Genomic DNA, 25,155 nt, shown 5'->3' on the forward strand with positions numbered 1-25,155 from the left:
CAAGTAAAAACCTATTATCGAAAAAATTCAGCACAGCTTGTGCTTAAAAAAAAACCTCTATACTAGTGAGAGAAATATCTGGGCTCAGCATTGGAGATCAAGCAGTCCTGAGAGTAACACCACTGACCACTGAATGACACGGAAAAAGCACATCATCCTCATTCCCTAAAGGTGAACCACAGAAAAATAAATGAATTTAAATGTAAAAACTTGTCCATGCTTTTATCTTCAGTAGACTGGACTACGGTAATGGTGTTTTCACAAGTCTCACAAAAAAATCTATTAGAAAGCTGCAGCTAATTCAGAACACCACTGCTCGAGTCCTTACTAACACTAAGAAAGTGGATCACATCACTCCTGTTCTGAAGTCTTTACAATGGCTTCCTGTGTGTCAAAGAATATATTTCAAAAATACTGCTGCTGGTTTATAAAGCTTTGAATGGTTTAGGCCCAAAATACATTTCTGACCCACTGCTAAATTATGAACCATCCAGAACTTTCTGTCCCTAGACTCAGAACTAAACATGGAGAAGCAGTGTTTATTTATTATGCTCCAAATATCTGGAACAAACTCCCAGAAATCTGCCGGTCCGCTGCAACTCTACTTACTTACTTACTTGCACTTAAGTGTGTTGCGCATTTACAGTCTATGGTTACGCCCCTGATAAAAGGAGAGAATTATGACACGAGTCAAAGTTAGGTTTCCTTCTCCGGTACTTTACTCGAGTGAGTCTCCTAAAGAAACCCACTCTCAACCCTTCCGAAGTTATAAACTACAGGCCTGTCTCTCTCTCCTCCCGTCTCTGTCTAAAACACTTGAACGCGCTGTCTTTAAACAACTCTCCTGTTATCTCCATCAGAACAACCTTCTGGATCCACACCAGTCTGGTTTAAAGGAAGGTCACTCAACAGAAACGGCCCTCCTTGCTGTCTCTGAGGAACTGCACACTACTAAAGCAGCCTCCCTCTCCTCCTGTCTGCTGCATTTGACACGGTGAATCATCAGATCCTCCTTCGCACTCACCAAGAACTTGGAGTTTTAGGCTCTGCACTTTCCCTCCAAACATCGCTGCTACAACCCGCTGCTGCAGATACACGCTTTACAACATCAGGAGGACACGTCCCCAGCTGACCCAGAAACCTGACGCAGGTTCTGGCCCAGGCTCTTGTCATCTCACGCCTAGACTACTGCAACTCCCTCCTGGCTGGTCTACCTGCATGTGCCATCCGACCTCTGCAGCTCATCCAGAATGCAGCGGCTCGTCTGGTCTTCAACCTTCCTAAATTTTCCCACAACACGCCGCTCCTCCGCTCACTTCACTGGCTTCCGGTAACTGCTAGAATCCACTTCAAGACAATGGTACTTGCGTACCATGCTGTGAATGGATCTGGCCCTTCCTACATCCAGGACATGGTTAAACCATACACCCCAGCTCATGCGCTCCGCTCTGCATCAGCCAAACAGCTCGCTGCACCCACACTGCGAGGGGGACCCAAGTTCCCATCAGCAAAAACAAGTGGGTTTGCTATCCTGGATCCAAAATGGTGGAATGAGCTCCCCGTTGAAATCAGGACAGCAGATAGCTTGCACATCTTCCGGCGCAGACTGAAAACTTATCTCTTTCGATTCCACTTCGAGTGATAGAATTACTAACAAAGCACTTACAGTATATATTAATAAAGGACTGGCTTATCTAAAGCCAGTTGAGTAGCACTTGAAATGTTTTAGCTCTACGAAACCTGATGTATTTATATGATTCTGTTTTCTTCAAGTTTGTATCTTGTTGGTCGAACGCACTTATTGTAAGTCCAAGACCAATTTGCTATGTTTTTGTACTATGCTTTGTACATACCTGATAAAAGGGGAGAATTATGACAAGAGTCAAAGTTAGATTTCATTCTCCGGTATTTTACTCGAGTGAGGAAAGTGCAGCGAAACCATAGATAGCTCAAGGCTCAAGGGGGAGTTGCCAGCGTAGCTCACTGGTGGCCATCTTGCCATAGTCAACAACTGCTGCTACAGCTGTTGTAAGGTGAGTGATCTGCACAAAAATACTCTGAACTCGCTGAAATCTTGACTGCTTTACAAACGGTTTGGTTTATTATAAACATTATTAGCATGGCTATGATACAGGAGACAACAAGAAATATTGAAAAACAAAAGTTCATGATTATAATTATAAGTGTGCAGTATCATAACTACATCTTTGATGTTTATAACAAACCGTTTGAAAATTGGTTGAAAATTGAGCAATCTACAGTTATTTCAATAGTGCACCATAGACATAATGTTATGAATGAGCCTGTGGCAAGATGGCCGCCATGTGGCAACGTCGGTCTCCATTGGCCAGCAGCGCGGTTGAGTCATCTAGTGTTTATATATATCGATGCGCGAAACTTAGGCCCAATCCCAAACCACTCCCTCGACCCTACCCCTCCGTGATGGAGTGAACTCTGTCTGTAGCCACACTCGCTGCTCAACGAGGCTCCCTCCTGTCTGATGGAGGGAGTAAATACAGCAGCAAGCTTTGGGACGGCCTCCCCTCTCTCCGGCAGAAACAGGAAGTGCCGTAACTGTATGTAACAACGGTTTCAAATCAGCATCTCTTAGACAAAAAATGTAAATTAATAACTCAAATAAAACTCCAAACATCTTTCATTTTGTTACTTTTTTGTAAAGCTCTTTTAGTTTTAAACCTGATGTTTATAAGCTGCTTAGTTTTTACAACAGTCTGTAAATATACACAACTTTATAATAAAATGCACACATACCATTTTCTAGACTAAACACAGGTATGATCCTAAGATAAAACATATGAGGTTATCATGAGGTTGTTAACATCGCAGTTTATCAGTGGATGTTAGCTGGAACTACTTGTTAACAGCTTGTTTCCTGACGGACACACACAGCGTGACTCCGGTCAGGTAGAGACCGGTCTCAAGTCAGCACCGCTGCAGACTCGCTGTTTGAGGGCTTGATAGCCCACACCTCCTCCACACCGCTCCACACTCGTTGGTTTGGAACAGCCCTCAATATGGCGGACCCTCCGTGTGAACACGCAAACGGAGGGGTAGGGTGTAGGGGGCGGTTTGTGAATGGGCCTTATTATACATCCATGGTGAAACCCCCCAGATATGTGGGCGGAGACAAGAGCTATCGATCTCCGTCTCCCAGATCAAGGCCATCTAGTCGATCACAGTTTAACAGATCAGACAACTCCAAAACGAACACAAACAAGCATAGACAGAATACCTTCTCATCCTTTCCAAACATCCTACAATTAAACTACATTACCATTTATACATATAATCATTTTCCCCTTAACAAATGCTTAAAACAACGAGCAATTAACTTTCTCCCCGGTTACTAGTAGCAGGCAATCAATGCACCATACCCACCAGCGCCATATAGATAGAATCTAATCTAAGAATTCTATCTATATGGCGCTGATACCCACCTGTTACAAGTGCACAAAAACACAAATTGATGAAAATCAGATTCTTAAAGCAAAGCAATTTATTGGAAAGGGAGAAAACCTAACCTGCAGTACAGATGAAAAAAAGGGATTACAACAAAAAAAAAAATCATGTTAGTCTTAAAAAAGTAGGGCGGGAATGAGATTGGGCTGATCAAATAGACACCTCATGCTATGACTGCCATCTTTTCACTCACAGAACATATGGGACAGGGATTCTCAGATGGCAGCCATTAAAATAACTTTGCTCTCTAGATTATTTCACAGTGTCACTGTGAAATAATCAGTGGTGTGTTCAAGCACTTACATGGTGGTTTCTATTTACAAGTCTAAAGCACTGGAACTTCATGCTTACCTTGCAAACATGTTCCTCCCAATTAACACGATTAAACTAACCCACTTGTCTTCAACTGAAGGACATGACCAGAATGAAACCCTGATATTTGAGCCGCAGTTTCTCTTTGTGGCATACTTAAAAGATCCTCTTTCATGTATGATGGATGCTATCGTGTGACATTCTTCCACACACTCTCACTCTATTTCTATATAATGAGCCATGATGAGGCTGTTGTCATCAGGCACACTGTTAGTTAAACCATGTATACGTAAATTAGTGCGGAGACCTGTAATGTTACTTATGTCCAATGATGCACTTTATGTGAAATAAATCCTCTTAATTATATATAGAATGGAGAAAAAAATTAAAATAGTCTTAACACACCATGCACTATATTCTATATAGACATAGGGTTATATTAATTCACAATTTTAGAACTTATAGGAAGTCTTTGCTGAACACTGTAGATGATAACACATGAAAGTCTTCCTTTATTTATTGAAAGTCAATAAGCTAATGACAAAAAATGATTGTTTATAAAATGCAGTGTTTATCTAAAAATCAAATACTCATCAAATGAACAGACAACGCAACATAGCGGATTGAGTACATCTGCTGATGTCAAAGTGTAGTAACAAGACAACCAGAGACTACAGCAAAAATAATAAACTGTAGCTTTAAGGCAACATTAAAGGAGCTAAATTAAAACTGCTAAGTCACAGTGTACTCTTAGCAAGGAACGGCAGAATGGACCACAAACCATGAAAGAATCAGTAATTGTTAATGACAAGCCAGAGGAGTAACGGAAGAAGGAGAAAGCCATTATCCAATTAATCTGCTTTTAGGGAACATTCTCTATTGCTGACTGGGTAGAGATGGGCAAATTGAATTTGCATAGGTATGGCTTATTGAAATGTATTTCCTGTGTTAATATTCCTTCACATTCATGAGCACATTGGTTTTGTTTTTGATATCTTGGTGGTTTTGGAAACGTACTTGGAACTAACTAAAATAATGAGATGTACTTTCTGCACAATAAGCATATTAAAACTGCTATATAAACACTGTTAAAACGTGTTTGCAAACCAAGGCTCCCCATCATTTTTTAAATAAAAGGAACAATACATTTACAATGAATCCTCATGTCTTTTGTTCTCATTTACCTGAAGACAGTTGTCTCTCCACCACAGAATGAAGGGTTTCTATTTATTTCGCAGAAAAACAGTGGCCAGCCTTTTCAGGGTTCACAGCTTTAATGGTTCAGGTTACTCACTGTCATTTCTTTGTGCAAGCTGTACTTCGTTGGCTAAGAGCAAATGACACCAACTTCACCTGACTGTCAAAGCAGTTGACAGTCTAACTAAGCAGAAGGACCTCCTCATAAACTAACAGTGAGATGTGAATTTAAAGGAAGAAAAAGTAAAATGTCTGTAAATGTAATGTCAAGGGTTTGTAAATGACAAATATAAAATAAATAAATAGATAAATAAGGGCGCCTCTTCCTTACAAATCCTTAAGTTGTATGTTCATGAGAGAAGAGAGACTGCCACTATGTCATAGCACGAGTGTAAACATAGATCAACTGTGAAATCTGCAAATCTGTCAATTTAAAACTTAGACATACTCAAGCGATCTAATGTGTTGTTTACTCCAATTATCCATGCACAATCACACCTGCGTGGATGTGTCAGGGTGTTTGGATGTTGTTTGGCACATCCAGACAGGCGCCACCAAGGCACTGTTCTCACATTATCAATACATGATACTGAGGGCCCCATTCAGCATTGTGACACCTTGAAGGTTTATCGTCATTTCCTGTTTGCTTCAGCTTCTCTGCTACCATTTGGTGCTATCTCCATGACAACCATGTTGGCCCTGGGTCTTGAGAGCTGGTGATCCAGTAAGCTTTGTACTGACAGTGTGCTGGAGGAGAGGAGAGAGGCTTTGATTGATAAGCAAAGCTGCCTACCTCAGGCTCTACTTGGCTCTGACAGGGACAAAACAGCAGTCTTCTGCGCCTGCCACTGACATTTGTTATAAATCATTGGCAATTTCATCAGTTGCGAGTGAGAGACAGAGAAAGCCACAGAGAGAGAGGGGGAAGTGAGTGACAAAAAAGAGAAATAGACACCTGTCTCTTGACATTGTTTATCCCATTTGTTTTAACTTTGAGCCAAGCATCCCTGTCCTTTTCCTTCTCCTTTTCAATTTCCGTCTTGGACTTCTTCTGAGCTTATCCAGAGACACCTATCAGCTATTCACTACAGAACCTTATCACAAAGCATAAGGTCAAGACGGCTTTACTCAAAACATTGTGCTGTAACTCACCTTGAAGGGTCAGTTCACACAAATTATAAAAAGAAACATTTTATGACACCTAGTGATATCTAGCCGTGCAGACAGTTTCAGTATTATCTGCTGGGATTTCAGATATCCATCTCTGACATTCCCGTTGCTACATCAAAACGATAAATGAAAAGTAAATTGAATGCGGCCCAACTGACCCTGTGACTTTCGAGAGCCATAATGGGAAAGAATAATTCATTTGAGTGTGTTAAAGTAGTTGAGGCCCTGATTACAATGGCCACAAGCATGTCACACAAATGTATATGGTATTGATGTCAAGTATTGCTTAAAATGCACTGTAGCTACCTGGCTGTACAAATGTATGCTATAGCTCAGGGGTGTCAAACTCAATTTCATCGTGGGCCACATCAGTATTAAGGTTGCACTCAAAAGGGCCGGTTGTAACTTTAAGACTATATAAATATACTAGGGGTGCACCGAATGGGAAATTCTTGGCCGAAACCGATACCGAAAATAGGAAACAGTTGGCCGAAAACCGAATGCCGAAAATGATTAATAGAAATATATGTATATATAAATATAAATATATATATATACATATATATATATAGAAATATATATATATATATATATATATATATATATATATAGAAATATATATATATAATGTATACATTTTTTACCAATGTTGTTCAGCTATCTGATTATGGAAAAAGACATGATTATGGCAAAACTTAACTTAAATAATAATCACTATTATGGGTCCATAAAACATTTATTCAGCACTTTTGAATGCATACAGTACATTCATTCCAAGTCAAGTGCATTTTCTTTTCTCTGTAGGATAACTACAACAAAGTGCCTTCAGAACAAAGCCAAGGTGCTTTAAAACTGCATAAACATCTAGGCCAGTAGGCCTACAACAAAATAGTGTAAATAAAGACTGTAACAGCCAGGCCTTCAACAACAACAAATGGACCTATAAGTTGACGTAATCAAAACGCGGCGACAAGCATGGCGCGCGACCATGCTCGCGGCTGGCTCACAGCCAACATGTCTGCCGCTTGGAGATATTTAAAAATATCAGAGTCAGCAGAGGCGCGGATTGCGATTTGTAAAACGTGTTCAGCTGACATTTCTCGAGGGGGTGTAACTGCAAAGACTTTCACCACTTCGGGATTACTCCACCACTTGAAATCAAAACACCCGGACAAATATGCGGAGTATGATCAACGTAACCCTGTTCTCTGACATTCGGTGATATTTTTTCGGTGCTAAAACCCTTCCGGCCGAAAGGGCCTTTTTAACCATTTTTGGCCGATCATTTTCGGTGGCCGAATATTCGGTGCATCCCTAAAATATACATATATATACATATACATATATATATATATATATATATATATATACATACACAGTGGGGCAAAACATTATTTAGTCAGCCACCAATTGTGCAAGTTCTGCCACTTAAAAAGATGAGAGAGGCCTGTAATTTTCATCCTAGGTATACCTCAACTATGAGAGACAGAATGGGGGGAAAGAATCCAGGAAATCACATTGTAGGATTTTTAATGAATTAATTGGTCAATTCCTCTGTAAAATAAGTATTTGGTCACCTACAAACAAACAAGATTTCTGGCTCTCACAGACCTGTAACTTCTTCTTTAAGAGCCTCCTCTGTCCTCCACTTGTTAACTGTATTAATGGCACCTGTTTGAACTCGTTATCAGTATAAAAGACACCTGTCCACAACCTCCAACAGTCACACTCCAAACTCCAATATGGCCAAGACCAAAGAGCTGTCAAAGGACACCAGAAACAAAATTGTAGACCTGCACCAGGCTGGGAAGACTGAATCTGCAATAGGTAAGCAGCTTGGTGTGAAGAAATCAACTGTGGGAGCAATTATTAGAAAATGGAAGACATACAAGACCACTGATAATCTCCCTCGATCTGGGGCTCCACGCAAGATCTCACCCCGTGGGGTCAAAATGATCACAGGTGAGCAAAAATCCCTGAACCACACGGGGGGACCTAGTCAATGACCTGCAGAGAGCTGGGACCAAAGTAACAAAGGCTACCATCAGTAACACACTACGCCGCCAGGGACTCAAATCCTGCAGTGCCAGACGTGTCCCCCTGCTTAAGCCAGTATATGTCCAGGCCCGTCTGAAGTTTGCTAGAGAGCATTTAGATGATCCAGAAGATGATTGGGAGAATGTCATATGGTCAGATGAAACCAAAATATAACTTTTTGGTAAAAACTCAACTAGACGTGTTTGGAGGAGAAAGAATGCTGAGTTGCATCCAAAGAACACCATACCTACTGTGAAACATGGGGGTGGAAACATCATGCTTTGGGGCTGTTTTTCTGCAAAGGGACGAGGACGACTGATCCGTGTAAAGGAAAGAATGAATGGGGCCATGTATCGTGAGATTTTGAGTGACAACCTCCTTCCATCAGCAAGGGCATTGAAGATGAAACGTGGCTGGGTCTTTCAGCATGACAATGATCCCAAACACACTGCCCGGGCAACGAAGGAGTGGCTTCGTAAGAAGCATTTCAAGGTCCTGGAGTGGCCTAGCCAGTCTCCAGATCTCAACCCCATAGAAAATCTTTGGAGGGAGTTGAAAGTCCGTGTTGCCCAGCGACAGCCCCAAAACATCACTGCTCTAGAGGAGATCTGCATGGAGGAATGGGCCAAAATACCAGCAACAGTGTGTGAAAACCTTGTGAAGACTTACAGAAAACATTTGACCTCTGTCATTGCCAACAAAGGGTATATAACAAAGTATTAAGATGAACTTTTGTTATTGACCAAATACTTATTTTCCACCATAATTTGCAAATCAATTCTTTAAAAATCAGACAATGTGATTTTCTGGATTTTTTTTTCTCATTTTGTCTCTCATAGTTGAGGTATACCAAGGATGAAAATTACAGGCCTCTCATCTTTTTAAGTGGGAGAACTTGCACAATTGGTGGCTGATTAAATACATACTGATTAAATACATACATATATATATATATATATCCATACACATATATATATATATATATATCTCCATACATATATATATATATATCCATACATATATATATATATATCCATACATATATATATATATATATATATCTCCATACATATATATATATATATATCCATACATATATATATATATATCCATACATATATATATATATATCCATACACATATATATATATATATATCTCCATACATATATATATATATATATATCCATACATATATATATATATATCCATACATATATATATATATTTCTTTATAATAGAACAGAGAGTTCGGTCCGGATTGATTTGCAGTGTGGTCCGGATCCGGAACTTGGTCCGGAGTTGAGAAGCCCTGGGATGGGGTAATAACTTCATAATTAACTACGTCTGAGAGCAGAAGTCTAGGGCAAACAATTTCAAATAATTGTAAGTCTCTTCAGTGTGCATGTCACAAAATGAGATGCACTGTGGGACATGTAGTTTATGCACATCGTGCTTCTGTAAAGTGGCATGAAACCGTATAATAAACGTGTTATATTTGTTGCACGCTGTTGCGGGCCAAATAAAATGAAGTCGGGGGCCGGATTTGGCCCAAGGGCCTTGAGTTTGACACCCCCGCTATAGGTGATATCTGTAAGTCTGGGCGGTCATGAAATGAAAAAACTGGATTTATGACATATTGGCGAGATTACTTTCCCAGCCCGCACATTTTGCCAATTTCCAGTAGAAGTGTGCAGCTCAGATAGAAGTGATAAGGGCCTTGATGCTGATATTTATTAGCCGTGATAGCAATGCTGGTATTGTTTTCACCTTGTGTGTGACATGGTGATAAAATGGGCTATTGCAGACACACACACTGTAGCCGAATGTGCCATCGAGGCCATTTGGAGTACTTTGCCATAGTATTTAAATGTATGTCAGATTTTGTGTGCTTAAGCATTGCACCCGTGCAAGATGCATTCAAGAAACAAATGTGTAGTTGACATGAAAAAGATGGTGAATTGATCAGATGGGCGTGGTCTGAGCAAGACATTGCCGGGGCAGGAGCTTCTGCAGGTGAAGAGAAAAGATGGCAAAGCTAAAGTTAATCTATCAATAGATATACACAGAGAGCAGAGGCTTTCTAAAACTCAAAATTTCAACAACCAACCTGAATACTTCAAACCGAGCCAAATATTAACATTCAAAATTCTAATTGTGTCATCACTAAATGTGGCACAATAACCCCAAATGTCACAAACCCTGCTTACTGCCGCTTCATATCATGCTTTATTTGGCACCTATGTAAACACGTATCTAGATTTGTTTTCGAACAACATCAATATTGTGACCCACATTTAATCTGCATTGCGTAGTGTGATCAGTTTATGTTGGTGAGAGCAAAATAGCAGTTTGAGCATTTGAAACTCATATGTTCTGCTCTGGGCTTAAAGTTATACCTGGAGCTGGAGTGGTAAAAGAACGCACTTTCCCCCCTCCATTTGGCAAACTAGGAAAAACAGCTAGGGCGGCGTTCAAAGGGTTTCTCAAATAACTAAACTACACACAAACAGTCTCCAGACAGATATGCATCCACATGTTTTTTCCTCTCCACACCCTCGCGCTCTCCGTCTGTGAGGCGTCAATCAACCACCTCTGAAATCTTGATAAAGCTGTATCAGAGGTGGGATGGTCTGTAGTCATTGTTTGTTGGTATTTATTTATCTCTGTTTGGATCTTCAAAGTCGATCATTTAAGCCTACGAAAGTGGATGTCAACTCCTTTACCCCTTCATCAAAGTACAAATCCTTCACGGTCTTGGGAACTGGGACGAAACAAAAGGTAATGACTTACATCTAATAAAAAAAAGATGATATAAGTGGGATCCAAACCAGTCATCTACAGAGCCAGTGAGAACTGTCAATGTCTGAAGTTGAATTTGCACATGAAAAGTGCAGTGGTTTAACATTAAGTGTTTCATTATTTGATTCCACTACATTTCCAGGAGAAGATCAGAGACTTTTCTCTTTCCCTGATCTATTTTGGTGCCCATCATTTTCTCCTCGCTAACACCTAAGACAGATAATAATCCATTAAAAAAGGAAAATATGCTTAATTTAGTCATTTTGTTAAAAGCAAGATGTTTTTAAAAGTGACACAGCAGAATGACAAGCCGGAAGGCCAGTGATTATAGTAATTAACTAGAAAATGTCATCAAGCCATCAAGAACACTTTTAGCTCTTACAGGCTATTATATATTTATTTTAGAAGAAAATGTCACTTTTGAACCCTTTACAATGTTCTCTGCTCAAGCTTAAACGCACCCACAATTCATTTATCCACAGTTCCTTCACCTGGCTATTTTTTGTACAGAAACCCGTTCACTATTTCTTGCATGAGCGATATTGGATCATCTTTTAGTTTTGACTGTCTCGCTCACGTACAGAGGCTCCATGTAATCACTCACCTCTCTGATAAATCATGTCCCCTCTGCTGTAGCCCAAACACCTTACATTGTCAGAGCTCAGGCTGGGCTCACTGGAGAGGCTGATGGATGATTAACAGGCAGCTACACTCTTCTCTCTAAAACCTTCCTTGGTGGATAAGCCTTGTTCATTAACCCTCTCACACTTCTGAGCCGATGCAGGCTGGACACTCTTACACTTTGTCTTTGTACTGAGAAAAGAACAATAACGGAAGATGTTATCCAAGGGCCACTTCAAGTGTGAGTGAGGGAGAGAGTAGAGAGAGAGAAGAGAGATAGAGATAGAGAGAGAGGGACAGAGAGAGAGAGAGAGAGAGAGAGAGAGAAGGGCAAATAAGGATTTTGGTGATATCTTCATAAAGCTTTCCACTGTAGTCTAGTTTAAGTTGCCAAGGCCTACTCCTGACGATCTCTTCTAAGAGTCTTCTTCTCTGTCTTTTCCCCTTTTGTTCCTGTCCTATACATAGACTCTTGAGCTGCTGCAAAATATCATTTTCCCCCAGTGCGGGATCAATAAAGTGATTATCTTTCAAACAAACAGGAAGGGTTTCTTCAAAAGATTGCAAATGTAATCCTGAAATCAATTATTGTGAAGCAACAACGTTCACTTTCATAATTCAGTTGTCACTCCTTTGGTATAAGAGAGTCTACAGAAGCATAGTAAACATGAGCAACTCTCTTTCAAATCCACAAACTCAAATGCTAAAAATGTGTGATGCATAAGGTATAACAAGTCAGGAACTGGTCCCTGTAACGAATGGAGAAAAAAAAGATGTTAAAGAGGATGTGAAAGCACCCAGGGGGATGTTTTGTGTATGTGGGAACATTTTCTGTTCCATAACTGAGAACACCACAACTGAATAGAAATACTTTTGGTGTGAAAAAATAAACAGTCTGTCTGGTGAAGCTATACTGTGGACTTTGCTCATTAAAACTGCTCAACACATCGAGGCCATGCTATCAACAGATGATCCACATGGACACACGATGCAGTACTGCTCAGATTGGGTTGCTGCTATCTCACACAGTATATGTTTTCAGTGGAGTGGAGGTTGTTGATGACAAAACACAAGTACAGTCACACTGGATATTGTTTTGGGATAGAAATAAAAGAAACAAAGTCAGTGTCAGCCCAGTGTGAAAATAGTCCAAAATTCCAAGCAATGGGGAATATCCGTTTTAATAGTAAAACAATTTGTTTTATATGCTAACTAGCGCTGAACGATATATCGTGTCATGGCGATAACTGCGATATGCGCATGCGCGATATTCACATCGCAGGGACGTGCGTTTTTTTTTAGGACGTGCGATATTAAGTAGGTAAATTAACTCAAACACGTCATGTTACAATTATTTTGCTGCTTGCTACAAAAGGAAAACTTGCGCGGCTCTCATGTCAGGGGTACTTGAGTGAGTGACATGCAGGCTCTGCATGCACAGCAAACCACCAATCACAATCATTCTTGATCAGATCACAGCAGGCCCCGCCCCGCTAGTTTGCAGACCATCAAAACACCGGTAAAAAATGAGCGAGGAACAGGAGGACAATACCGGTGAGAATGAAGATTTACTTCCAAAAAGAAAAGCAACATCTGCCATCTGGAACTATTTTGGATACAAAAAGGTTCTTCTCTTCTTCATTCACAGATGAACCCCCTTATTTGAGGGTAAGCCACATGCGTTATCATGACATGTTAGATCATGACTTAAGGGATGATGAGTCAACCAGTTAAGATCCAGACGTCCGTGACTAAAATCCTTCATCCAGTTAAATATAGTTTAAAAAAACGCAATATATATCGCAGGGCAAAAAAATATCACAATGTCAGTTTTTTTCAATATCGTGTAGCCCTAATGCAAACTATATAAATAAATTATCCACAAGTCTACATTAGCATAAGGCTCATATCCCTTATTGTTAGAAAAAGAAAATGTGTTTTTGATATGACATTAAGCCATTGGAATCTTGAATAATTACTGTGACCATTAATAATTGCAAAGCATTAGCTCATATACGGTACTATGCATATATATATACACCTGTATGTTTAAATAGAATTGAGACAAACTGAAAATGTACGACACATCCATAGTGCTGCGATAGTGCCATTAGCATTTCAATTCCAACACTGAACTATACTAACTGAATTCTTCTATGCCAGAAGCGCTGTACACAGTGGCACCCATGTAAATCCAGCACAAGTGGTGTCAAGTGTTCAATTGCACAAATTAGAAAACCCCTCACAGTTATTGCAGGTAATCTAACAATCATTTCATGTCCAATTAACTCGGGGTGCGACTTCTGTTCCTCTGATCAGAAAGTACCGGTACTTGAACATCCACCCGTACATATATGTGTATATATATACATATATATGTGCCCTGATCTTTGTGCTGCAATGGGAATAGTTTTCATGGAACTGAAAAATAAATATTGCAAAAATCCATTCCTGCTGTTGTACAATGACAACTACAGTACATGTTAAATGCCACCAAAATACATTGTACTCATTTTTAAACAGTTAACATATGAACACCACACTATTTAGGTATTGTTGGTAAAGATATCTAAGCTCAAAGCTCAATTTTAGGGTGAGAAAAGAGTCGAGTTGATGAAAGGAAAAAATGGCTGCAAAGTGTACTCTGAGCTAAATCTTAAAAACACTCCCCACCAACAATGAACTCTTTTCAACAATTCTATTTTTTGACAAACCCTCTGGACCTGCCAAATGCTACATGTGTCATTGGCATCAACAAAGGAGCCGCCACTAAACATGCACAATATCTAAACATGCAAAAAGATCTTTGCAAAATTGGCTCCTAATTTAAGAAATGTTTGTCTATGAAGACCCACAGCCAAGCTGTATACATTATTGGTGCCGAGTTAGAAGAACAGAGTACTGTAATTCATTTATTTGCTTCTGATCCAAGCCAAAGGATATATTAAAAAGATTTGCAAGGGCATAAGGCAAACTTTAAGTGGGAAACGGCCACATTGGAATTATGTCTTTCTTTATTCTTTTAAAGAAAATGAAATTATTTTGTTCTGGAAGCATTTAGAAGCTCGCTCTACACTATGTGTATAACAACTGCAGATTTCATTATGAATAGAACTCGAAGTGAGAGTAATGAGGTACATAAAACAATAAAAGCCAATACAGCCGGCTACATCCCTGCTAGACCTGCTCTGTTTATTTGCAAGTATCAGAACATTTCATACTGAAGAAGCAAATAGGCAATTTTCTATTATTTTTGCTTGCAAATGTGAGGTACGTTATATCAAAACAAATGTTAGAAATAATTGTGTTTGGCTGGAGATGTGCCTGCATGCTGAATATGAGCGTGTATATCTGTGTGGCTGCCTGTGTGGACAAATGCATAACTATCTGCAATACATTTAGACATCCTCTTTCCTCTTTGTCTGACATTGTAATTACCATTTAAACTAGCCGGGATAATTACCTTCCACGTTTAGAAAAATAATCAGGTTTGTACACAAATCAAGACTAGCCAGAGACGCCACAGCCTGACAACCAAAACAATAATGCAGTCTTCTGGGCATGGTTATTATGTTTTCCCTTTAATCAAAACGTGTATTAAGATTAAACGTGATCAATTATTGTATGATTTAGTTTTCCAAAGATTATGGTATAAAGCCCTAAATCATTAATTATATTCTGTCAATCCATTTTCTGTTGAATTTGTTACAAATGCTAACCCCTTCTCCCACTGGGCTCTGATGTGACTCATTAATTAAGGGTGATTAATATGGCTTGTTTACAAAATATGTTTTACTGTCTCCCACACATTTTTACTTCATTATGAAAGCTAGATGGAAAACATTTTTGAAAAGGGTTCTGTGAGGCTCGGACATTTTATCATTGAAGAGGAACCCAAAGAAGGTTCATGTTTGACTCTCTTCCAACAACAGGCACAACTGAGGTCTATCAGGTTGGGAAAAATGTATGAGCTTTTTATTTTTGCTTTTGCGTATTTGGCGATATGCATGTTACAATCAGCAAGTTGAAAGCAACAGCAAGATCTAATGTTTCCAATATTACTCAGCCAGCTTGTGCCCCTCCACTTTGATTCAACTAGAAAATGAAATCCTGCAATCCTTTTCAAAAATCAAATGCCAAACACCCTGTGGAGGGGCTGAACTAAATATCTTTCTCCATCAAGCCTTACAAAATATGTCCTAATCTCACTTTCATTTTGTAACAGTGTCTGATCAAATAAGAAGATAGAAACTCCAGAAAAACAACACATATTTTGGGATATATTCACTTATTGTACAGCCAGACTATCCAACATCAGGTGCTTTCACAAAATGTGTGGCTCTATTCTATTCGTTCTATTGGTTGTAGAAGAAAAGTCAACAAACTGAGCAGTACAGTAATTACTCTTTAAAGATCAATAATTGGATGTCTCAAGCAACAGAAATACAGAACATGAAAAATGTCTGGTGCTACAGCACTGAATGAGCTATGGCATGCTTTTTAAAATAATCTTTTTGTCTGTGACCTTTGTTAGGCACCAGCCATTTCCTTGCCTTTGCTCCTCTGCCCAGTCTCTGCTTTATTGTGATGCTAAACAGTGAGTTTTGACATTCAGAAGGACCATGCCAAAGGACAGGCTGGTGGAAGCAGTAGAGAAGAGGAAGCCTTAATGGGTTCACCTGGAATGGAAAGCATCTGCTAGTCTCCACAGGCTGAAGGAGAGGGAAATGTCAAGTATGGTTATTACAGAGCAGGCAGCACCTGAAGGAACTTTTACCTGAATGGAAGAAAAAGGCTTGGACAAAGCAAGCGCACAAGCTATACTCTATACATCTTTTCACATTCACACCCTTTCTCCAACAACGTATTTCTTCATCAACGTCATTAAAAATACTTTCACAAAACTTGGTTAAGGTGAAACTTCCCTCTCCTGAATGGCAGGGATAATCACATGCGTGTGAAGTGTCCATACATTTACAGAAAGTTCTGGAGTGAGAATTTCTTCATAGGATCACTTGAGTGTGTTTGCTAATTTGTACACACGAGGATGCTAATCAAAGCTACTGCCAGACTAATGAAGCTCTTAAGCCCAGAGGCCTGAGATGCATACATGGCCCTGTGACAAAAAGCTAAGTGTCTACGAGAGGCTGTGTGTGTGTGTGTGTGTGTGTGTGTGTGTGTGTGTGTGTGTGTGTGTGTGTGTGTGTGTGTGTGTGTGTGTGTGTGTGTGTGTGTGTGTGTGTGTGTGTGTGTGTGTGTGTGTGTGTGTGTGTGTGTGTGTGTGTGTGTGTGTGTGTGTGTGCTGAAATGAATGCATATAGCTGTATACAGTCCGGCATGGAAGTGTATGGGCATACGAGGATGGTATATAACTGATGAGCAAAGCCCAAATCCCAGCATCAAACAGACCCTGCTGCCTGAGGCCAGGCCTTCCTTCTCTGTCGGCGTGGAAACTCCTGTCGCTGCACTTAGAGCTTCAGGCTAAGTGTGGAGACACATAGCAGGAGGAGTGGCAGCAGAAATGACAGCCTTCGAGAGAGACGGAGAGATGAGGCAGTTTGAAAGAATGTGATCAAGTGGCCCGGAAAATCATCAACAACAGGAGCCTGTTTCTATTTATGTGTGAGTGTGGAGAGCTGGAGAATGGTATCTGGATATGGGGCTGCTTACAGATCTGCTTTCGCACAATGGTGAGTATAATTTTAAAACACACATTATCCCCTCTCATCACTCCTACCTAAAGTATCCACCTTCCCTCTGAGTACATGCTTAATGGCTACCATAGTAACACATGCAAACAGAGATGTGGCTCTTTCTGCAGAGGCCCACACTGTGACCAGTCGCAAATGTTAGCCTAAAGCAGAAACCAAACAGACAGTCTTCTGAAAAGATAAACAAATAATGGAATAATACTAAAGTGTGACAAGATGAAAGCAGGGGGAAATGAGGGGGGAAATGTTGCTATAGCATTTCTAACACTTTTTACCAAAGGAATTACTACAGAGACCAGACTCAAGCACCGCGTGTGAGGGCATAGATATAAAGGGGAGATAGAACACATTCCCCTCCCGTAACAACAGAAGTTCATATAATCATCTCCCAAAGCACTTCTCTCCCTGGCGGCTCGACGATATGGCTTCCAGTGTTGGTAAATGTGGGAGGACCAGGAATGTGTGTGGCTGGGAGATAAGGCTGCTGTAACATTTAATTAGCACAAAGCCATGGTGAGAATGACTTCATTTCTCACTGCATTATTAACTAGAATACTATGTAAGAGCCTGGTCTCAATCAATGTTCATAACCGGTTCATGAGAAAAAAGGGTTGGGCAAAGGGAGAGACAAAGAAAGACAAAGAAAAAGATGATGCATTAGTTGAATAAAAACTGAGATATACTGTATCTAATCTAAATCCCTTATAAGCCTTCTAACTATTTACCCATAGGCTTCCTGCCTCTGTTCCCTACACATAAGGTGTGTATCGAGTCAGACCCCATACGACACAGTATCAAGTGGAAAGAAAAGACGAGGAGGATCACAAGATCCGTCTGAATAGCAATCCTACATTAGCAGCATAACCTACTGTTTGGGGCCTGAGCTGGTGTGTGAATGGGCTGATTAGGGTCCTTGGCTCGACATGCTGAACACCAGTTTCCATTTCACGATCCACAGCCTTTATTACAGCCCAGCTTTCACATAATCCAGCAAAAGTGGATATCTGAGGAGCCTGATCGGCTTAGGACTTGGCTAAAAACGTGGGATGTACTGCAGAGACTTTGAGGATAGTGCAGAGGTGTTCGTTATCATCTGTTTTCTATTAGGACTGAGTGGGCACTGTTGAGCTTGGTGTGTGTTTGTGCGTGCATGTGTGTCCACTCCACTCTCATCCATCACACTGACCTCTCCAACCAGTCAAGTGAATACACGGTACACTATTTCACTTTCTCATCGTCCTACATTTTGGACTGAGTATGGATTACAGAGATTACAGCTTTAAGAATAAGGCTATATTTGCTAGAGGTGCTTTAATCTTGAACTCGTAGCAAAGGCTAATACAGTCATTATTAATTTGAACACGTGTATGCATCACAACCTAATGCATTTCATTGAAAAAGGTATTTGACTGGATGGTATTTTTTTGAAGCAGCACTTCTATAACAGCACAAGTGGGAGACATTAAAATAAAATGTTAATTTTCTGTGTCCGTGGCTCCAAGGCAAACAGGATACCAATCACATAGAGTGACTTGCTACATGGAAAACCATAATCTACAGCCAAACATGTTCAGAGAGAAATACGTTTTATGCTAACTTCGGTCTCTTGTAGAAGCTGGGCACGATTGTTTCATATCTAATAAATGCTGTATTGTGCTGATTCCAGGCTAAAGGTTAGAGGTGGGCTTGGATGTCACTGTTTTAATCACCAAGAGAAGATAAGAAACAAATTAGGACATTCAATTACTAACTACTTGAGGAAAGTTGCTAAGTGGCCAACAGGTCAGACTGTATTGTACAGGGCAGCTCCTGTGTGGACTGTGTATAACTGGGTAAGAGTGGAGCAGGGAATTTCGGTAAAAGAGAACATTGTTCTCAGCAAAACATGAATAAAAGGTAGTTTAACATATTTTGTGCTTAATTGCTCTCTACATCCCTCAATTACCATTCCATAAGTCTCACTGCGCAGGCTGTACCTAATTACACTAGCCCTCTGTTACGGTGCCCTCTTGCTCCATCTGTTTCAGGCAGTGCAATGTCCGAAGCGCCCGCCCACCCACCCACCCACCCACCCACCCACCCACACACACACACACACACACACACACACACACACACACACACACACACACACACACACACACACACACACACACACACACACACACACACACACACACACACACACACACACACACACACACACACACACACACACACACACACACACACACACACACACACACACACACACACACACACACACACACACACACACACACACACACACACACACACACACACGAAGGCAGGTCAAGATACACTTTCCCATCTGGATACCCCTTCTTCTAAGCACAGTTAAACATATTAACCACCTATCAAGTGTGGCAGTAAGGGAGAGACTGTGACTTCGAGCGGCCAGATGATTGTGGACATGAATACAGAGAGCACTACACCTGTCCAAGCTGCAGACACAGCTAACGCCCCGACCCAGCAGTAGCCTTTAACCTTTCGCCTGCACATCATTAAAACACAGGGATTAAGCTGACGATTCCTATGCATGTATGCATGAGGGTTTATGTGGAAGGGAAGAGTGAGCACTCCAGTGTTCAGGAAAAGGAGCTCTTTGGCAATAATCTGTCACTTTAATGAAAAACGCATGGGGCGTATGTGTTGCATGGGTGATATATTATGACCAAAAGCAGATAAATCAGCCACTGCTAAAGTCACGTTTTTTTAAACAATGACGTGTCACATCAATTCGAATAGATCTTGGGAGCAGAGCGTCTGTGCCCTTCTTTTTGTCTTGGGCTCACAGAGATGATTTAATGACACCTTCTTTTTCTGCTTATGTCATGTCTGGGGAAAAGCAGCAAGGCAAAGGAGGAGATAAAGTGGAGACAAAACAAAGTCAAAAAGTAGACTGAGTAACTTTGTAGGACATAATTGACATTGATATGAGGAGACAGAAATGTGGAAGAGGAAATGAAAAAGCACACATGCAATCCACAGGATACAGTAGCCTGCAGTGGAATCCACATATCAGTCGGAAAAAAAAGGCAAGCATCTACATTAAAAGCAGATTCCACTGGAGTACCCCCGGCCCCAGGAAGCTACAGACACAGATTCTCCGTGCTCATTTTTCACAAATGTCTCAAATGTGAGCACACTAAAGTAGGAAGAAACCAACTTCCTTTATTCGCTTTTTAGACTTTCCTTTCAACTTCACACTCTCCCCAGTTTCCTCTTAATGATTGTGTGCCGTACAACCTTTGAAAGACATTGTGGGTTAAGTCTCAAAGTAAGCCTATTACTCATCTCCAACTGTCATTCACACCTGAAGCCAAGTTATATAAAGTATGCACTGAATAGCTGCCTGCATGAACCAGGGATCCAACATTATATACAGAAACATAAATTCAGCAAAAAGGGTCATCAAGTTTGCAAGTACAAAGCACACAACATCTCTAATAACCAGAGGCCTGCTTTTAGTGTGAACACCGTAATGCTTTCAAGCGCAATTAAGGCAAAATAACTCCTGTTGAATTTGGTAAAGGGGTTCACCGACTGTGTGAATTGACCTTTGCATCAAAGTCAAGTTCTAGTTCAGAGCGTTATCACACACCCTTTTAAGGCTAGGTTTCACTAAAGACATGTGAAGTAACTGCTCCTAAAGAGAGAGACATAGAACCCTTTATACTGTAGATGTTGTTTTGTCTTAACACTTATGAATCACACAAAAAGATCATCACATGCTCACACCCTCAAAATGCACACCTCGCTTGGGCTGTCTTACCCCCGTGAAGGCTCTTGCTCAAACACAACGATAACAAAAGAGATTTATATCATTCCTTTCATCAAGTACTTGCACACGGCACCTTGGGAGTCAGTGAGGCTGAGATGAGGGTTTGCTTCGAAGGCTGAACTGGCCAGACAGTGCTTGGAGAGATGTTTTCAGAAGGACACAAGTTAAAAAGCTATGGCTGCTTCATAGATTCAATTTGCAGATTCAAGTCTCTTACACCTGTGTGGCTAACCACCATCGATCCATCACTCTGTGGAGTGCAATCCAATTCAGAGTGCCGAGGAGTCCCAGAGCCCTTCAGCCTTATCCTAACCCGGGCCACAGCCACCACAAAGCCCGCTTACCTTCATCCCCTGAAGTCTGCGGGTGTGTCAGTGTACTTTTAAGACTACGGGAGAATGTGTGCTCAGGGAGACTGCAGACCAAGCTAACGCCTTAGCTGCTGGCTCATGTTAAAGTGTGCTGAACCAATTTAGGAGTAAGGGAGAAGAAGCCAGAGAGGAAGTGTGGGGGGGGGGGATGCTAGAAGCCCAAGCATGATCCCCTACTTAAACCAAAGACTCCAGCAGGAGGAGAGCAGGGAGGAAGAGGAGGAGAGCAAAATGATGAAAAATGATTCTACAATCTGAAGCAAACAATAAGGTATCATTTGAATCATATTTTCTATTACATGCCAATAAGTCCACTCATCATGACTACCAAGTGTGGTGGAAATTCCACACTAAATCACCTTCTGGTAATATCATAACAAATATACAAGCTTAAACCAAAGTTGTGTTATTTAACAAAGAGTTATAGCGTTTAATAGAATCAATCTTATTTCCAGCTTGAAAGGCCAGAGGTCCTGCACTAGTAGATAGCCCCAAGATCTGACCTTGCTACAACAGAAAAACAGGAAAAAGACACAATTGGGGAGGTCCCAGCTAGGGAATTCAATTTACATGACAGGCTATTGACATGTTGGCCAGATGAGCGAAACGTGCATACATGCTAATTACAAACCTAAGATCCATATGATAAATGCCTGACAATGGTCAAGGCGACACCCTTCTGTCTGTCTGAGAACATTTAGTAGCTCGGCGTGAATTTAAACTCTTAGAAAATAAAGTTACATTGACATTATATATAATGAAATAAGATTTATGATAAATGTCTACGATACGAAGCACAACAGCAATAATCTAGTACACAAGTCTCATTGAAGTCTGGTGATGGGGAGCACAATCTATTGGTCGTCTGATTTGTTGCTGACGACAAAAGGAAGAAAACCCGAGTGCACTTGAGTGTCCCTTGGTAGAAAAGCTTAATGGCACCAAGCAGACTGACCATTCCAATCTCTCCCCATCACTACTTATTAGAGTATCTTCTGGCACAGATGTTGTTGTTTAAATTCTCTTTGCTGCTCCATTGGAGTGCAGCAACACCCCTGAGATCAATTATTAAAGGGTATTTAAAACTGTGGGAAAAGATGGAAGTAGGGTGGTGTGAAACTGAAAGCATCTGTTTAAGTGCTTGTGCCGCCAACTAAACTTCATCACCTCCCGACTAAACACGGAGCATCCTGTGAGTTTCACTCAATCCAGCGACTAAACCCAGGGCAATTAAAGTCTGGATCTCAGTAGGAGAGAAGGAGCGCCGAGAGAAGGGGTGCGGCAGGAGAAGTGGAGAGACTTCTTACCAATAACAGGCAATTATGTTCTGGGAGGGATTTTGCCAGGCCATGAGAGTATAGAAGAAGGCAGCGGGGATATGGCATAGTAGGGAAATGAGGAGGAGTGTTATTTAGGAGGCAGATGGCAGAGAGGGGGAAATTAAGATGAATGGGCACTGAGAGGGCTGAGCTGGTGCTTGGGCTGGGCAGAGAAAAAGTAATTAGCTGTGTTTGCTCTGGGAGGCTGGCAGTGAGGATGATACCTGCAGTGACAGGCTCAAGCCTCAAGCTTTATTAGTCAACAAGGCCGTGTCTGATGCGGCCAGCAGGGGGCAGCTGGGCCAGCCACCTCGAAGAACCTTCTTACCAGTACAACACACCATGGTTTCTTTTTCACAAAGTGGACACTGAAGCACTTTCACTCACTGTAATGTATTTGTACTCTAATCCCCTGTAAATACAAAGTAGCTCTTTGTGTGTGTTCTCTTCTACACTACCTGACTCTCCCTCTCAAACACAAACAGCACTTTCACAGCAAGACCATTTTTTGTTATTCTGCCCCAATATTCTTCAGTTGCAACCTTACCAAGAGGCTCTGTTGTTCTTCCTCACACCATTTATCTCCATTTCTTATGCTACAGCCACCTCTATCTGTCTCTTTCCTCCCACCCTGTATACCTCCCTCCCCCTCGCCACTTTCCAATCTAATTTCAGATAAGTCGTAGCTGAACAACAGAGCAAGGCCCTTTATCATGGCCATCAATGATGTGGGTGGATTGAGCATGAATAATTTTATTCATGTAGCCTGTACCCAGCCCACAGGGATACCAATTACAAGTAATAAGAGGTAATAGGGTTACAACATTTTTTTTTTAAGTGCCTCTGTTATGGTTATAGAAAACCTTTGACAAGAGAAGAAAGCTGTAGCCGCAGCAACTATCTGTTCACAGCTATGAATAATATAGGACAATTTCATTTGCTATAGTTAGTATACCAGTACACAAGGAGGTGGTATAGTTACACACACCTTGACATTTTTATATTCAAATTTTGTTTTTAAATGATAAAATCTCAAATAGATCTTGAGAGTTTGTGTAGGTGCATGTCTCACTGCTCTTCAAGAATGTGCAATGCAAAAGTTAAACAGTTAAAGATGATTTATTATTCTCCATGCAATTCTACGACTCTTGACATATACTGTTGTGTATAGATATTAGTTGTTTTACTTATATAACACTTTGAACATTCACAGGCTGCATTGAAAAGCATAAAGTCAAACTCAAAAAGCTGCAATCACTGAACAATTTGAGCTGTCATAGCAGCCCACACACTGCTTTCAAATAATATCAACCCTGCTTCTCCTAGTCTGCACATCACACTGGCTCAAACAGTGTTAGTAATGCCCTTTCACACTTTCAGAAGGCACACACAAGATCACAAACACCAAAAGGACAACTGGGATGGTCGCTGGACACACACAAAAAGCAAGACATACAAACTGTTGAGAGGAATTTGCAAAACAAGCCAGATATGTTAAGGACTGGCTTCCAAGAGCAGATGAAAAGACAGAGCTGAGCATGCTTGAAGCTTTAGCTTTGTGGGTTTCAACTGTGTGTTTTACCATGGTTAACAGGCCTGAGAACCTGGCGGAAGGAGCTGGGGCTGATTGTCTTCTGCTGGTTATCTGTGGAGGGCAGTGGACACATGATGCAAACATATCTTACAGTACTAAGAGGATCAAAAAGAGGCTGAAGAATGGCTGTGAAGAGAAGGTTATTAACAACAAGGGAACAGCTGTCGATTGCAACTATAGCTTAATGGGCAGTCCATTCAAAACAGTAAAGATCTCATGTTGAATTCACAACATGTGTTTATTTGTTGGGTGTTGTTTAGTGCTTTTTTTGGTATCCAATCATCAAACAGTCGAGCTAATGGTGTAAAGCTTTGAGCATTGTGCTCAGAGCAAGCATGTGTACAAACAAAAAACTAGTGTATTTTGGAAAAAACGTTTTAGTTCACTCAGATTTTTAAAAACAAACATATGCATCCAGTTGGAAGGTTAGGACCAGCGTTTATCTGAATGGACTCAAAACATTGTCCAAATTATTTTCCAGGCAATATGAGAATGTCTATGTGCATCTTAGTTTGTGTATACATTTGATCAGAGGAGATGAGACTCACCTCTGGGTCTTGGTGCTCTCTTCCTGCGGTCTCTGAATGCAGCTCCAGACTGTAGGGCTTCCAGCAAACTATCCATCACACCTGTCTCATCATTCTCTGAAAAACGCAGGAAGAAAAGAAAGGGGGGTGTTAGAAGACAGAGTAGAGGTAAGAAAACAGAATTAGATAAAGTGCACTTTCTTCTATTGC

General features: G+C 40.8%; 1 protein-coding gene and 1 long non-coding RNA gene across 7 annotated transcripts in view; one reads left to right on the forward strand and one right to left on the reverse strand.

Annotated features, from left to right (window-relative positions):
• The window catches only part of LOC307028832 (protein diaphanous homolog 3-like), a 218,784-nt gene that overhangs the window by 37,819 nt on the left and 155,810 nt on the right, over positions 1-25,155 (reverse strand). For 5 of the 6 annotated variants that reach the window (XM_079664177.1, XM_079664176.1, XM_079664175.1 and 2 more), the window contains 2 exons: positions 24,967-25,062; positions 24,407-24,469 (listed from right to left, as the gene is read on the reverse strand). In XM_079664177.1, the coding sequence (XP_079520303.1) occupies positions 24,407-24,469; positions 24,967-25,062 (159 nt within the window). The remainder of the gene's footprint in view (positions 1-24,406; positions 24,470-24,966; positions 25,063-25,155) is intronic. The other variant, XM_079664174.1, reaches the window with a different exon arrangement.
• The window catches only part of LOC307028836, a 30,997-nt gene continuing 22,955 nt past the window's right edge, over positions 17,114-25,155 (forward strand). The window contains exon 1 of the long non-coding RNA XR_013805126.1: positions 17,114-17,308. This is a non-coding gene — a long non-coding RNA (uncharacterized lncRNA). The remainder of the gene's footprint in view (positions 17,309-25,155) is intronic.

The sequence above is a fragment of the Notothenia rossii genome, assembly GCF_949606895.1.
Source record: "Notothenia rossii genome assembly, chromosome: 2".
In the NCBI taxonomy this organism is placed as follows: Eukaryota; Metazoa; Chordata; class Actinopteri; order Perciformes; family Nototheniidae; genus Notothenia; species Notothenia rossii.